This window comes from Trichomonas vaginalis, chromosome I (assembly GCF_026262505.1).
Source record: "Trichomonas vaginalis G3 chromosome I, whole genome shotgun sequence".
Classification (NCBI taxonomy): domain Eukaryota; phylum Parabasalia; order Trichomonadida; family Trichomonadidae; genus Trichomonas; species Trichomonas vaginalis.
In genome coordinates, this window is record NC_067203.1 from 4,063,451 (window position 1) to 4,078,575 (window position 15,125).

Here is a 15,125-nt window from a genome sequence, read left to right on the forward strand (position 1 = left end):
TCAAGATTTAAAAAATTGACTTCTTACGTAAAATTAAAACTAAGTTAAATTTATTTTTTTATTTTATAATAAATGAGTATAACAACTAATTCATTGAAATCTTTAAAGTTCACTAATTCAGAATTAGAAAATATTTTAGAAAATTTTGGAGACGGTTCTTATCCAACATATATGCAGAATGTGAAAGAGTTTTCCAGATTGTTGAATGAATTTAAATATAACGGGCCAATTACTAAAAAGGCTATAATGAGATATTTATATCCCAAAAAAGTTGAAAAACAGGAGAATATTCCTCTTTATGGTCCAGAGGACCTGGGCTCAGAGAGCCTTGAAACACCTCCTGAATATTTTGAAGAAAAAATTAAACAAGATGAATATTATAACGATGAGATTGAGAAATTGGAACAATTAAGAAATGAAATAGATGAAAAAATTAAGGAATTAAGAGAAGTTGAAAAATATAATGAAAATGAAGTAGAGGGTTTAATGAATATCCCAGCTTCAGAATCAGAAGTTCAGAAATCTCATGAAGAAAGATATAAAAATTATGTCTTAGAATCAACACAAAATTTATTAGATGGTGAAATAGATGAAACACTTTCGGAAGAAGGTATTAAATTTATTCGTAAACATAAGTTACAATTTATTGATAAGAAGAATACCCTTGTATCTTACTTTCACCCCTCTCGATTCTGAAAATTCAAAAAAGCACTGAAAAACGTGACATATGCAACTAATACGATTAAGAAAGAAGATCATGATATTTACACAAATTATTATTTAAATAAATGCACAGGTGTTGATAAAGTTTTTGATTTATTAGATAAAATATCAAAAGAAACCATTGGAACATATAAAATTTTGTGTGATTGGTTTCATTATTGAAGATACTAATAATGTTTCATATGAAAGAACAGCACCGAAGGAAGACGAAGTGGAAAGGTCTATACCATTCGTTATTAAGAACATAAAAGATATGAAAACTTATAAACATTATATTTATTCATTTATTTCAGAAAAAATGGAAGCAACCCATAAAACATCTTCTCATCATTTTATAGCTATTCATACATTCCTTTTCAAAGTTGTGAAATTAAATAAGACAGGAATTAGATTTAATGTATCAGGGTACGCATTCTTGAGTAAATTAAAATGTATTCGTCACGTCGCAGATGATAAAAATTTATGTGTTCTTAATTCATTTTACGGACTTTAAAAAATAAACTTTATTATTTTATTTTTTTTATTCTTACATAAATGAACAAAAACGGAACAGCTAAAATGAATGATAATCAAATTAGAGCAGAAGGTAGAAGGTTATTTAAACGCTTCTATAACATTCCTGATGGTGTTAATCCTAAAACTCGTAGAAGTTATTTAAATGAAGCAATAGATCATATGAAGGGTTTGACATTTCATCAGAAGTGAGAGGTTAGCGAGAATGTTAAATGTTAATATTGATTTCTATTATTGTGATCCTCAACCAGAAGACGTGGACATTAAATAAGGTAGACTTTCCATTAGTGGAATCAATAATGATAGATCCAGAATTTGAAACAGTAAATATTTTATTAACACAGAGTCCATGTGGAAAACTTCACGCTGACAGAATAACAGACGTTGAAGCACTCACCGGCTATAAAGTTTGCCCCTTGCAAAGAAGAAGTTTATTCTATCCGTGATGATCCAGAAAGGAAAAACCAAAGAAGATTTTTAAAGCATTGTGAGAAATGTAAAGAAAATAATGGAAGATTAATTCAAGACGTTCAATTGCAAAAGACACAGCAACCATATGCACCACATATTACGAAACAGAAGATATATCAGTGGTTATTAGCTCATAATTTGCAGGAATATTATCAAACGACAAGATATTATATTACTTTTGACTTCGAAACATTAGAGACTAAAGAAGAATTACAACTTTCTGAGTGTGCAACTTTGAATGCTTACTTAAAACCATTCATGGTATCATCAACGGTTAAATTAAACGATAAAACATATACGAGGAATTTTTGCTTAACTTCGAGTGATTCTTTTATTTCTGATTGGATTGAGTTTTTATTTTCAACCTGTTCATTAGTTGCTAAATCAAATATTGAACAATATGAAGAATTAATGAAGTCGCAAACGGACCAAACGGCGGGGACTTTGTCTCATACATTAAATGAAAAAAGAAGGAAGCATTTAAAGAACTTTTAGATGAAGAATTTAATAAAGTGAATATCATAGGTTTTAATTCGGGAAAGTTTGATTTAAATTTAATTCTTCGTGATTTAAATACTGCAAAATGGAAGATAAAATCAATGCTGGGTTCTTCTTCTCAATTTAAGCAAGTCATAGTAAAGAAAACAAACTGTCCATATGAATTAAGATTTATTGACATCAGAAATTATATAGCGGGTGGAACATTAGACCAATTCACTCAAGATTTCGGAAACAATAAATCACGTGTTAAATCCTTTTTCCCTTATCAATTCATCACATGGGAGAATTACGAAGAAGAATTATATAAAAAGGAACCATTCACTCAAGATTCATTTTATTCAGCATTAACACAAGAAACAATATCCGATTCAGATTATCAAATATATCTCAATGATGCTAAAAATTTTGAGAATAGATTAGAATATTTTATTCATTATTGCAATAAAGACGTTGAAATTATGATTGACCCAATTGATAAAATTATCGAAGAAACATTTGTTTATAAAATTGACATGCTTCATAATCTTTCTTTATCATCGAATGCTTCAATGATTCGTTACGCTTAGCATATAAAGACTTTAATCCTAATGAAAATATCCTGAGAAGAAGATGAATCAAGTTTTGAATTAACAAAAAAGTATTGGAAATATAAAATTGAATCATATAAGAAACAAGATGAAAAAGCAGAAAGGGATACTAAAAAAATGTTTCAATGGATGATTCAATACTATCACGATTTAATCCTTTCATCTAAATGCAAAATGTGTGGTAAAGCGTTTACATATGCAAATAAACCAACATTGGATAGAATCGATAATGAAAAACCACATACCAAAGAAAATTGTCAGTTAATGTGTTGTTATTGCAATGTCGTAAAATCAAATAAAGATGAAGATGTTCAACGTTTAAGAATCAATTTAAGAAATTATGCATTAAAAAATAATTTACCAATGACTTTAGATTCAGTTGAAGCTTATCACATTCTCCGTAATGGAATTACTGGTGGTCTATCAAATGTTCAACATCGTGTTAATCTTAAAGGAATCACGCACATTAATAAACTTTCATATAATCCAGAAACTAAAACTGTATCAAATGAGGACACCACCAACATTATGACTCATTTCGTTGGAGTTGACTTTAATTCATTATATCCTTCATCATTTTCATCTAATCCTCATGATTTCATTCAATATACTGACCATAAAATGTATATGCCGGGAAGATTGAATGGTGTTATCATTTGTGATACAGCAACAAAGAAAGCAAAAGCACTGGGAATAATTAAGAAGAAAAATACTTTATTCGTGGCTGAAGTAAAGGGTCACATTGATGAAAAATACATTAATGATTACATAAACTTTTTACCGATAATAAGAAACTTAGATATTATCACAGATGAAAAAACAATTGGCAGTTTTATGTATAATTACATGAAATCAAACAATTTACCGGTTGACCAGAAACAGAGAAAATTAACTCAGTTAGCATCAACACACAACCAATATCAACCATTTTCTTCTTATTATCTTTGGTATCTAATAGACAGATTTCATTTTATCATTGATGACATTCAATCAATTTTAACATTTACTAAAAACAGTTGTTTTAATGAATTTGCGAACAAATTTATGAACGAAAGACAAAAAGCTGAATTAGAAGGAAATAAAGGAAAAAGTTTATTTTGCAAGATTTCACTTAATGGATCATATGGTTACGATGCAATGAATACACAAAATTACGCAAAGACTAAAATAATGAATGCACAGAAGGCACGCGTTGCATGTATGTCAAATAAGTTTAAAAACATAAGAGAAATAGGTGAAGATACATATCAAGTGATGCTTAAAGATAGATTTTATAGATGTGATACATGTTTACAAGAGGCATTCTTCACTTTAGATAACGCAAAATACTGGTATTTGGTTTTCATTTATGATTTTATGTATAAATGCATGGATGTTAATCGTTTTCATTTCATTGAAGGTGATACTGATTCATCTTATTGGGCTATTGCTGGCGATCCAAGTCTTCCTAACACTCAAGCATTTCAGGCGATTGTAACCGATAAACAATTTTATGATAAAAACATTTTCAAATTCGCACCTTTTGATTTCTTCTGTTTTGATGAGAAATTTAAACCTAAATTAAAGAATAAAGCTGAAGAAAAAGCACATGAGAAAAAATTATTGGGTTTAGCAATTGAGAAACAAGGTGATAACATGGTTGCTTTATGTCCTAAGTGTTATACATCATTCAACGGTTCAATTGATGGAAGTGATTTTAAAAAGATTGCACAAAAAATGAAAGGTGTTAGTTTACGACAAAATAAACAATTAACACCTAAAAATTATTTGGATATAATAAATGATAAATTGATATTTGATGGTCAGAATATTAATTTACAACTTAAAAACGGGTCAATGACTCGCTTAACAATCGGTAAGACTGCATTAACAGGAGCACACACTAAGGCTGTATGTTGTGAAAATGGATGTTGTATGCCATTTATTTAATAAAATACCACAGAAGAGACAAAAGGAACCGTTAATGATGGTTTTGATACTATGATTCAAAGAGGTGGGCACCCTTAAAACATTGATTTTATTTTTATATAAATGAATAACACAGATTTAAAAATTTTAATTGATGATTTAGTATTTAATCAAAATTTTCTTAATTATTATGATTTAAAAGCATATCTCCAAAAATATAATAATAATATAACGGGTGATGATATGGAATATTATTATCCATATTATAAAAATGAAATTTTGAAATATCATAATAAAATAATTTCTGAAATTAAAGACAAAATTAAAAATAATGAATATATAAAGGGAAAAACTAAATCACAGCTTAAACAGTTGAAAGATTTCAAAAATAAAGTATTAACAGAAGAAGATATTGATGAATTATATAAATTATATAATCCTGAGCCGCAAAAAAAGGAACAAAAACAAAAGGAACAAAACACCCAGGTCCTTCAGACCATAAATGATGCACAAGCTTTAATTTATGATTCATTAGTTAAACCATATTCAGCCCGACTTTTAAATGAAGATCAACTTTTGGAATTCATCCTTCAACATAAACTCGAAGCGGGAAAGTATATCAAACCTTTATATACAGCATATTTAAAACAAATGAATAGAATACATCCAGAATTAATGAAGGAAGGAATGAAATCCAAAATCAAAGCAGATAAAATTAAACCACTTACAACACCAAAACCTCCAACAGTAGTACCTCCTCCTTCAGTTAATCCTTCATCATTCACTTTATTATATCCATTTCAAACATTAAAGAAACAAAAAGATTTTAAAAAGGATTTCAAGATATTAAATAAACCAATTGACCCGAAAATTCAACCATTAAAGGAAAAATTTAGTCGACCTTCATTTGCTCCATATCCATATTCATACGAAATCGATCATCTGGAATATTCAAAAGGAAACGTTACTTATTTATTTGCCATTAACATTAACACTAGATATTTATATTGCATTCCGGTGAAAGGGAAAACAGAACAGGAAACAAGAAGAGCTATACAATACTTACTAGATCATGAAAGAGTAGATAATATCAGGGGTGATGGTGATAAAGGATTTCAGGCAGCTATGACTCATTATTTCCCACAAATTAATTTTTACTTTTCATCCTCTCCATATACGTTTCATAATAAAATAGTTGATGCGGTAATGAGAACTCTTAGAGATGCGTTAGGGGTTAACGGTCAGATATACTGGGATGGAAATCATGACTCCATCATACAGCAGTTAGTATATTATTACAATAATACATGGCATAGAACTATAAACATGAAACCGGTGGAAATGAAAAATGATATTTCAAAAGAATGGGAATATATTAGAAAGCAAATGGAAAGGTTAAATGATGTTAAACGTGAACAAATTAATTCGGGGCTCATGAATTTTAAACAAGGGGATAAAGTTTTGATTCATCTCGATTATGGAAAAACTGATAAATCAATGACAAAAAGAAGACGAAGATTTGACACAATAGCTGAATTTGTTAGATATATTAACGGCAATGCATTAGTTGAAGTTGACAATAAATTAATAGAAATTCCGATTTATTTTATTACTCCATTATATTTAAATAATATTTAATTTTTTTTATTTTGTAAGAAATGAGTGACAACAAAGCAGTCAAGAGTCCAGACGATGAATATATAAAGAAACTAAACAGAATTAAATCAAAAATATGCTATTACAAAAAGAAGCCACAATGCGGTGGAGCTGAAAACGATGAAGAAATAATCGAAAAATTAGAAACTTACCGTTCAATCCTTAAACTGAGTGAAGCAAAAATAAAAGAATTTAATAGAATAAATAAATTGATTGGAAGAGATGAATTTAATAAAGATGAATTTTTAAACTCAATCCAAATTTAATTTTTATTCCTCTTTGACAACATCTCTCTTTCCATCATTACTGCATAACCACATTTTCTCAATTTTAGTGGTTTGTTATTTTTAGCAAGTTCTCGCATCATTTTTATCGTTTCCTCCCTTGTTATGATTCGTGGTAAATTTTGAGCTTGTGGGGTATTCATTTATGATAAAAATAAAAATTTAAATTATGCCGTTCTAAAGTTTGTGACAACATGACATTTTGACAACAGTCCCGGAAATGATTTGTCATGACTTCATCGTAATGAGTGTAAATGACCCAAAAATAATGTTTTCATTAATGGTTTCAGGTTATTCAATAATGAATTATTTTTGAAGAACTGAAGGTGTCACTACGTCACCATGTGTCACTCGGTTATTTAACTTCTCTGAAAAAATGAGACAACATGACATTTAGACAACATCACAGGATTAATGAGGAAGGCATTTATGAATTATTTTTGAAGAACTGAAGGTGTCACTACGTCACCATGTGTCACTCGGTTATTTAACTTCTCTGAAAAAATGAGACAACATGACATTTAGACAACATCACAGGATTAATGAGGAAGGCAAAAATAAATTCCAATCATACTTTATAAAGCTTCATTTACAGGTATTTCATCGTCAGTAAATGAATCCTCATTATCGTTTGGTTCAACCTGTTTATATAATCCTTTCATTTCTTCTTTCAAAACATAACACCATGTTTGTTTACCATCTATTCTTACCTGTTTCTTATCACATTTATCCTTAATGCTCATTTGGAAATTCTTGTCTTTCATGTCTGATGGTTTGCAGAATAGAGCTTTTTTACATGTCATACCTGCACTCAATTCATCATAATGTGTATTTATCCATACATCTAAAGGATTTGTTGATAACTCGATTAAATCTTGTTTGGCTTCAGTCATCGGAATGATTCGTACATTAAATGATGAAAGGTCATATTGCATAAAATATGTTAAAAGGTTATCATAAAATTCCTTAGTGCATGAATCCATTAAATTCTTGAAGTAATCAAATTGACCCTTGAATTTACCATTAACCCTTAAAACTACGTATCTTCTGTCTCCAACTTCAATTTTGACAGGGTAGACGTTGTTAGTTACGAAAATGAAGTTTGCAACGTTCTGTGCTGTTCTTCTGGGTTGATTCTTTTCATTAATTCTAATCTCATTATCCGTAATAATTGATTTCAAAGCGTTGAAGTTTGCAAGTCTGTCTTCACCTACATTCTTGAGTTCATTAAGTACAAGAAACATTTTATTTTCAACTACTGAGTTGAAATTACCCGTTAGCTCACTTATTTCAGTAATGTTTTTACATGAATAACCAGCGAGAAGTTCAGAAATAATATCTGTAAATCTGTTTTTACCTGTTCCCTGAAGTCCTTTCAAAATAATTGCTGTTTCATTCTTGATTCCAGGATGTTGAATCATTGATGCAATCCAGCCGAGAAGGTATTTATACACTTCATCGTTATTATCACAAATGGCTTCTTTAATGAAATTCATAAACATCTCAATTTTTGAGTAATCTGGTTTTTCGAGAATGTTGTATTTATAACCCTGAAACGTTGAGAAAACATCTGGAGAATCAGATTTAAAGCAAACACCCTTAACGGTTAATGAGGATAATTGATTTAGTAGTACATCCCATGCTGTTATTGTTTTACCTTCTTCTTTAAATAATTTAATCATTTTAAGTGACTCTTTCATGTTTGACTGAAGAACAAATGATATTTGATTCATTTTGTCGTGGATATTATAGTCCTTTTGAATGAAATATTTATTTCCACAATCTACAAAACGGATTACACGTGATAAATCCTCAATTACTTCAGAACTGTTTTTATACTGATGATTTTCAGCCTTGCGTCTAATATCTGTTATCAAAAACGAGTCATCAAGTTTGATATCAAATGTTATTTTTGGCTTACGTAATAAAGGCAAAACGTATTCATCATAATATTCCTTTTGATATAGTTTTAGAATCTTCACCAAAACAAATGGAGAAGTCATTAAATGTGCATATCTACTACGTGCTTTTTCAAAATTACTTTTTGCATTTTCTGTTAAACTGCAGAAGTTATAAACGTTATCGTATGCTTCATTAATTAAATGATTAGGTAACGAATTAATTGCTTGAAACAGTGTGAATAATGTAACTTCTTTTTCTAAATTCATGTTTCCACCGTCATTATGTACTTCAAAATCACAGATGCCATCAACTATGCTCTGGGCAAGTTTATCGTCAATGTTTACATCTTTGTTTTCATTCATGATATTCTTTATTTCTTCGTTCTTCTGTTCAACTCTTACCTTAATATTCAAATCATTTAATATATCATTCACTGTTCTGGTTAATGTTGAATCATAACTTCCACGAATGAATGAGTATGTATTGATTGGTTCTGATGCATTCTTGCGAACTCTTGAATCAGCCATAACTACTAATGAACGCTTTGAATCATCAATAGAAGTCATTATGTCAATATCATAATCATTGCAGGAATAACATTTAATCATTCTGTTCGAAACTGCATAGAAGAAATTAGTGTTGCAATAAATGTGAAGACCTCCTGAAGCGGTTTTAACGATAACATCTTTATCCGAAAGTTTTGATAAAATGTCTTTTCTAACTGTTTCTTTAAGTTCATCATTGTACGATTTATTGATATCAACATCTATAATCGTTAAATTTGAAATTTTATTTACTAATAAAGCTGTACCAGTTTTCCTTCCTCTTCCTCCATCATGTTTGAGGTAGTTATGTAAATCAATCTTGTTTTCACCAATTCTTTCGTTGAGGGTTTTAGTTTCTGCCACAACTAATTCCTCAGCTAATGAATCAATAACTTTTTCATCAGAAACGATATAGTTGTTGTTGTTTGTTGCTGTCATTTATATAGGAATAAAAAAATAAAAATAATTTTAAAACTAACTTTATTTTTGGACTGCATCAAATTTTCGTAAATGTTGTCTAAATGTCATGTTGTCTCATTTTTTCAGAGAAGTTAATTAACCGAGTGACACATGGTGACGTAGTGACACCTTCAGTTCTTCAAAAATAATTAATTATTGAATGACCTGAAAACATTAACATAAACATTAACGATAAAATTTATTTCCAGGACTGTTGTCAAAATGTCATGTTGTCTCATTTTTTCAGAGAAGTTAATTAACCGAGTGACACATGGTGACATAGTGACACCTTCAGTTCTTCAAAAATAATTAATTATTGAATAACCTGAAACCATTAACGTAAACATTAACGATAAAATTTATTTCCAGGACTGTTGTCAAAATGTCATGTTGTCTCATTTTTTCAGAGAAGTTAATTAACCGAGTGACACATGGTGACATAGTGACACCTTCAGTTCTTCAAAAATAATTAATTATTGAATAACCTGAAACCATTAACGTAAACATTAACGATAAAATTTATTTCCAGGACTGTTGTCTAAATGTCATGTTGTCTCATTTTTTCAGAGAAGTTAATTAACCGAGTGACACATGGTGACATAGTGACACCTTCAGTTCTTCAAAAATAATTAATTATTGAATAACCTGAAAACATTAACGTAAACATTAACATAAACATTAACGTAAACATTAACGTAAACATTTATTTCTGTAGTTCATCCATTACTTCATTACCTAATTAATTACAGACATAAAATATATTTAGTTCATTCAATAAATGCGGTACCATGCGAATACAGTCATAAATGGAGGCATATAATCTTCACCCAAGCCTGTTGGATTTGTTGTGAAAGTGTGTGAATGATTTCCTGTGGTTCCACAGAAAATACCTGCGCTTGAATCTACTGGGTCGCTTGAAATATCATATCTATCCATTCCCTGTCTATCCGAACCTGCTGCAAGATTTCTATAACCTCTTTTTGTTATTGAATGTGAATGATTACCTGTTGTGTTTGTAGTTCCTGTATGAGTGTGCGGTGGAAGGTTTGCTTCAGTAATTTTCTTCGAACCTCCTGTTTGCTTTGAAGAGTTCGCACAATAGAGGAATTTATCTACAATCTGTTCCCACGCACCAAAACCTAAAACTTTTGAAGGATTTGTTGAGTTCATTGACGTATAAATAGAACCAATGGGGTAAATCATCTCAAGAATTGTATTTAATCCATTATGAATATTGAATTTATTATATAATATTGAATTTGGGTGAGTATTTAAAACTGGTCTTGTTATCAATATTAACGTATTATTTTTGAAAATTGCTTTTCTAACATCTTGAAATTTTGTGATTTCAGACCAGTTTCTTCCATCACTACTGATATTTACTAAATCACCACATCCTAAAGCAATGAAATACCCATCAATATAAAATAAATTTGTAAATCTATAATTTTGAGTAAATTTTGGAGTGAATGAATAAACCAATTCCCAATTTGATAAATCCTGTGATAAATAAATATGTCTGTTATAACTTACAGGATATGAATAGACCATTTCACCTGAAACGAGAACATAAACATTTGATCCATAACATAAAGCTTCAATGTCTCCATCAGCTTGAAAAATTTGTTCAAATTGACCTTGTGATATTGAAGATGATCTATAAATTTTATCATTTTGTAGGATAAAATACATGTTGTTAATGTAATACCACTTACTTGTATAATCAATTTTCAAATCTGATGACATCATACTAAACATATAATAATTTATCCCATCCTCACTAATGAAAATTTGATTGACTTCATAAATTAGTACCCATTTATTATTAACACATCTAATAGGATTATTTGGATATTTAAATTTAGCATCTTGATTTAAATTACATTTGAACCATTGGATACAATCGAATGAATAACAAGGGCAAAAATCATCTTCAACCGTTATCATTCCCATAAATTTACCGTTATTATATTCAACATATAAAATTATTGGATTAATGATTGGCTTTCGTGTATCAGGATTCAAAACAGATGGAGTAAATGATTCATAGTTTTTAAAATCATTTGTTTTAAAATAATAAAGCACTCCAGCTGTATAAAATAAATACATGGTCACTCCATCGAAACATATCCATTCAAAAGAATCTATATCAAAGGTTTTATCTGATGATTTCATAAAATTTAAAAATGGCGGAGTAAAATAGACCTCTGATTGTTTTATTTCTTCATTAACAAATGATATATTAGCTTTCTTCATTAACTCACTATCCACACATTCCTTATCCGCTTTCTTCTCTAACGCAGCAGCAACACATTCCTTATCCGCTTTAAGGTCTAAACATCCTGAAACCCATCCTGTATCAGCTTTAGTTTTTAAAATCTTTGATGTCCATTCATGATACCATTCAACCATTTCTTTAATTTCATTATCTTTTTCGTTAACATATTCCTTATCCGCTTTCTTCTCTAACGCAGCAGCAACATATTCCTTATCCGCTTTCTTCTCTAACGCAGCAGCAACACATTCCTTATCCGCTTTCTTCATTATGTCATTTAGGAAACCTTTTATGAATTCCTCATTTAAATTAAATCTTCCAATCTTCAAAACTTTAGGAAATGCATTTAATGCGTAATATCTCTGTTCTTCTGGTGGAATTGATGTTATATCATCCGTTATTCCTTTAATTTTTGAATTCATAAATAAAATTTCTTTTATATTTGATATCACTGCACCACCTTTGCAAACGAATTCGAAATGGTCATTTTTCAATACTATCTCCAAATCTCCATATTTCAACCTTTGCGTTTGTTCTGCCGTCTTTGAATTATATGCATATATGGCGTATGTAATGGTCTGAGGGACCTGGGTGCTTTGTGCCTTAAGTTGTTGTGGTTGCTGTTGTTTAATCATTTATTATGATTTAAAAATAAATATTTAATCCGTTATCTCATCACCTATTTTTTCTATTTGAAATTGCCATAATATTTCATTCATGAATTCTAAATCACAATCAAATAGGTCAGTTACTCTAAATTTAATATTTGATAAATCTTTTGAATGAAGAATAAATGAATTCCCGGATAATTGAAACGGATATGATAAAGAAAATGTGTTTAAGTTGATGGATAAAATGTTTTGTATTGATGGGTAAGAGTTAGGGTCTAATGTTTGATGTGAAAATCTCATTGGGGTATTAACTTTATCACATTTGATTAAAATGAAATTGGAACCAGTGTCAGAATACAAAACATCCCCAACATCTTTTTCAAAATTTAATATCCCCAACAATGAACGAAGATGAGGAGTACAAAATTTAATTTTCAGCGGAAATTTAATAAGGTTATTTATTTCATCAAGTTCAAAAAGTTTATCAGGTTTTGATTTAAAATTTTCTTCATACCATACGATAAATGATTCATTTAAATAACTTAAAATCATGTTAATATCCCATTTCGCTATCACATTATTTATATACATATCATACGTTTTTTCATGGTCATCTTTAATAAATGATATATAATCTGAAGGGTCTAAAAGAATGGGATTAAATTTACCACTCACAGAAACGAGAGTAACATTATAAATTCCGCTAACTGTTAAATTTAATTCACAGTTATTATTCGAAATAATATTGATAATTGACATTTTTATTACGATTAAAAATATGGTAAAGCGTTATTTTCCAGTGATAAATAAAACTAGAATAAGATTACCTCAAGAATTCATAAATTCAACGAATAAGAAATTCATTCATGTTATAAATTTTAGTGTTTTCAGAAAATATGAGTCGATGTCATATTCATCATCGGTTATATTTCACTTCATTCAAATTTAGTTCAATCAAACCCATATAATGACCATTTCATAAGATTTTCAGATGGTATTAAAAATGTAATTGATAGATTAAAATATGAACAGATTGACAATATCGAATTTTTGGAATTTTGGTTTAAATATCCTGATGGAAAAAAGATTGAAGTTAAAGATAAAGCTGATACTATAACAAAAACAATTACAATGACCGATCCAGATAGTGGGGAACAAAAAGAAATAAAACAAACGATAGAAACTGGTGAAAGGTCAATTATTATTGATTATGATTCAAAGGATTATTATTCAATAATGTTAATGCTTGAATATTAAATGGCCTTAACAAAGAATTTTTCAAGTGATATTTTATATTCATCAACTATTTTATTATAAATATCATTATATGTTAAATGAAGTTCAGTTGTTGTTCCGTTCTTTGATATCTTAATTGTGCTAATATCCTTTATAGGATTTATTTTTGCAACTGTTCCGCAGCATGAAACCTCATCATCTATGAAAAATTGAATCTTAACGTCTGAATCTTGAACATCACAAAGAATGGCGATAATGTGAATTAATGATTCATAAGGTAAAATAATTAAACCGGATTGATCAATTAAATTTATTATTGAATCATAATTATTAATTATTATATCACGGTAAATTTTCATTAATTCTGAATTAATGTCTATTTTATATGGCGCATTGCGACTGGAATCGTAGATTCCTGGGTTCTCGATGTTTGATGAAAGAGGCGGGGGGTATGTTGGATAAGTGGGAATTTCAACAGGTTCTTTACCGGGTTCATCTTCTTTATTTTGCTCCTCCTCCTTTTTCGGTAAGTCACGAGTTAATTCAGGACTAACATTAACTTTAACATTTTGAATAATTCGTGATTTATCATCATTTACGTTATAACCAACCGTAATCTCTGCTTTTGCGTTTGTGTTCTTTTGACTTGTGAAACGTCTTCTCATTTATAATTGAATAAAAAAAAGAAAAATATATTTAAAGTTTTATTTAGTTGTTACGGTAATATCCCAAGGTTCATCATTGTTTGCTTATACTTTCTTTGTAACTGCACCAATTATGTTATTGATATTGCTTTGAGTTTCTTCCAGTCTTATTTTATCATTTACAATATCTTTAATCATTTCATTACATGCATTCTTAAAACCATCTGATTTTTCTAATTTACGTCTATCACTTTCTTTAATTAAATCAAAGTTATAACCTTGTTGAGAATAAAGTGGTTTCTTTATCAATTCCTTGAACGCTTCTGAAAGTGAAGATGAAGAAATTCTTGCCACTTGAATTGGTTTAAATTCTGCTTTCATTGCTTCTTTCTGTTCATTGAACACTGGATCGAATAAAGCAACTTTAAAGAATTTCTTAGCTGGAATTTCAGGTCTCAAATTTGCATATTGACCATCAAACTGATTAACATATCGTGGTAATCCATCCGGTCCCTCTTCAATAGCATTTAATTCTTCATTGAAATAAGAATATGGATTATAACGGTATGAATTAATTGGACCATTTTCACCTTCTCCAATGTATTGTTTAACAGCTTTTCCATTTTCATCAAATTGCATAGGATAACGTTCATTATATGCTTTACGTTTAGGATAATCAGTCATTTTAATTTATACCATTTATGACTTTAATATTACCTTGACCATCAGTAACGAAAACTTCATTTATACCATCAGGTTTTCCATTTGGACCCGTAATGTCTGCTTCATGTGCTTCCCAATTTGGTCCAT

General features: G+C 29.4%; 6 protein-coding genes and 1 pseudogene across 7 annotated transcripts, besides 1 other annotated feature; 3 read left to right on the forward strand and 4 right to left on the reverse strand.

Annotated features, from left to right (window-relative positions):
* Positions 1-5: 5 nt before the first annotated feature.
* Positions 6-15,125: part of a mobile genetic element that runs on past the window's edge.
* On the forward strand, positions 73-1,216 carry TVAGG3_0926060 (annotated as a pseudogene). Its single transcript has one exon. A coding segment is annotated over exon 1 (1,144 nt).
* Positions 3,423-4,724, forward strand: TVAGG3_0926070 (DNA/RNA polymerases family; the record flags this gene model as incomplete). Its single annotated transcript, XM_051252419.1, has 1 exon — positions 3,423-4,724. The coding sequence occupies one exon, from the start codon at positions 3,423-3,425 to the stop codon at positions 4,722-4,724; it is 1,302 nt and encodes a 433-aa protein (XP_051077993.1).
* TVAGG3_0926080 (integrase core domain containing protein family) lies at positions 4,827-6,341 on the forward strand (the record flags this gene model as incomplete). The annotated part of the gene is made up of 1 exon (XM_051252420.1): positions 4,827-6,341. One exon carries the CDS (start codon positions 4,827-4,829, stop codon positions 6,339-6,341), a length of 1,515 nt encoding a protein of 504 aa, XP_051077994.1.
* On the reverse strand, positions 7,285-8,646 carry TVAGG3_0926090 (uncharacterized protein; the record flags this gene model as incomplete). The annotated part of the gene is made up of 1 exon (XM_051252421.1): positions 7,285-8,646. A coding segment is annotated over one exon (1,362 nt), but the record flags the coding sequence as incomplete, so codon positions are not given.
* Positions 8,664-9,528, reverse strand: TVAGG3_0926100 (Prim-pol domain family; the record flags this gene model as incomplete). The annotated part of the gene is made up of 1 exon (XM_051252422.1): positions 8,664-9,528. A coding segment is annotated over one exon (865 nt), but the record flags the coding sequence as incomplete, so codon positions are not given.
* On the reverse strand, positions 10,321-12,459 carry TVAGG3_0926110 (keratin-associated protein family; the record flags this gene model as incomplete). The annotated part of the gene is made up of 1 exon (XM_051252423.1): positions 10,321-12,459. One exon carries the CDS (start codon positions 12,457-12,459, stop codon positions 10,321-10,323), a length of 2,139 nt encoding a protein of 712 aa, XP_051077997.1.
* On the reverse strand, positions 13,740-14,336 carry TVAGG3_0926120 (uncharacterized protein; the record flags this gene model as incomplete). The annotated part of the gene is made up of 1 exon (XM_051252424.1): positions 13,740-14,336. A coding segment is annotated over one exon (597 nt), but the record flags the coding sequence as incomplete, so codon positions are not given.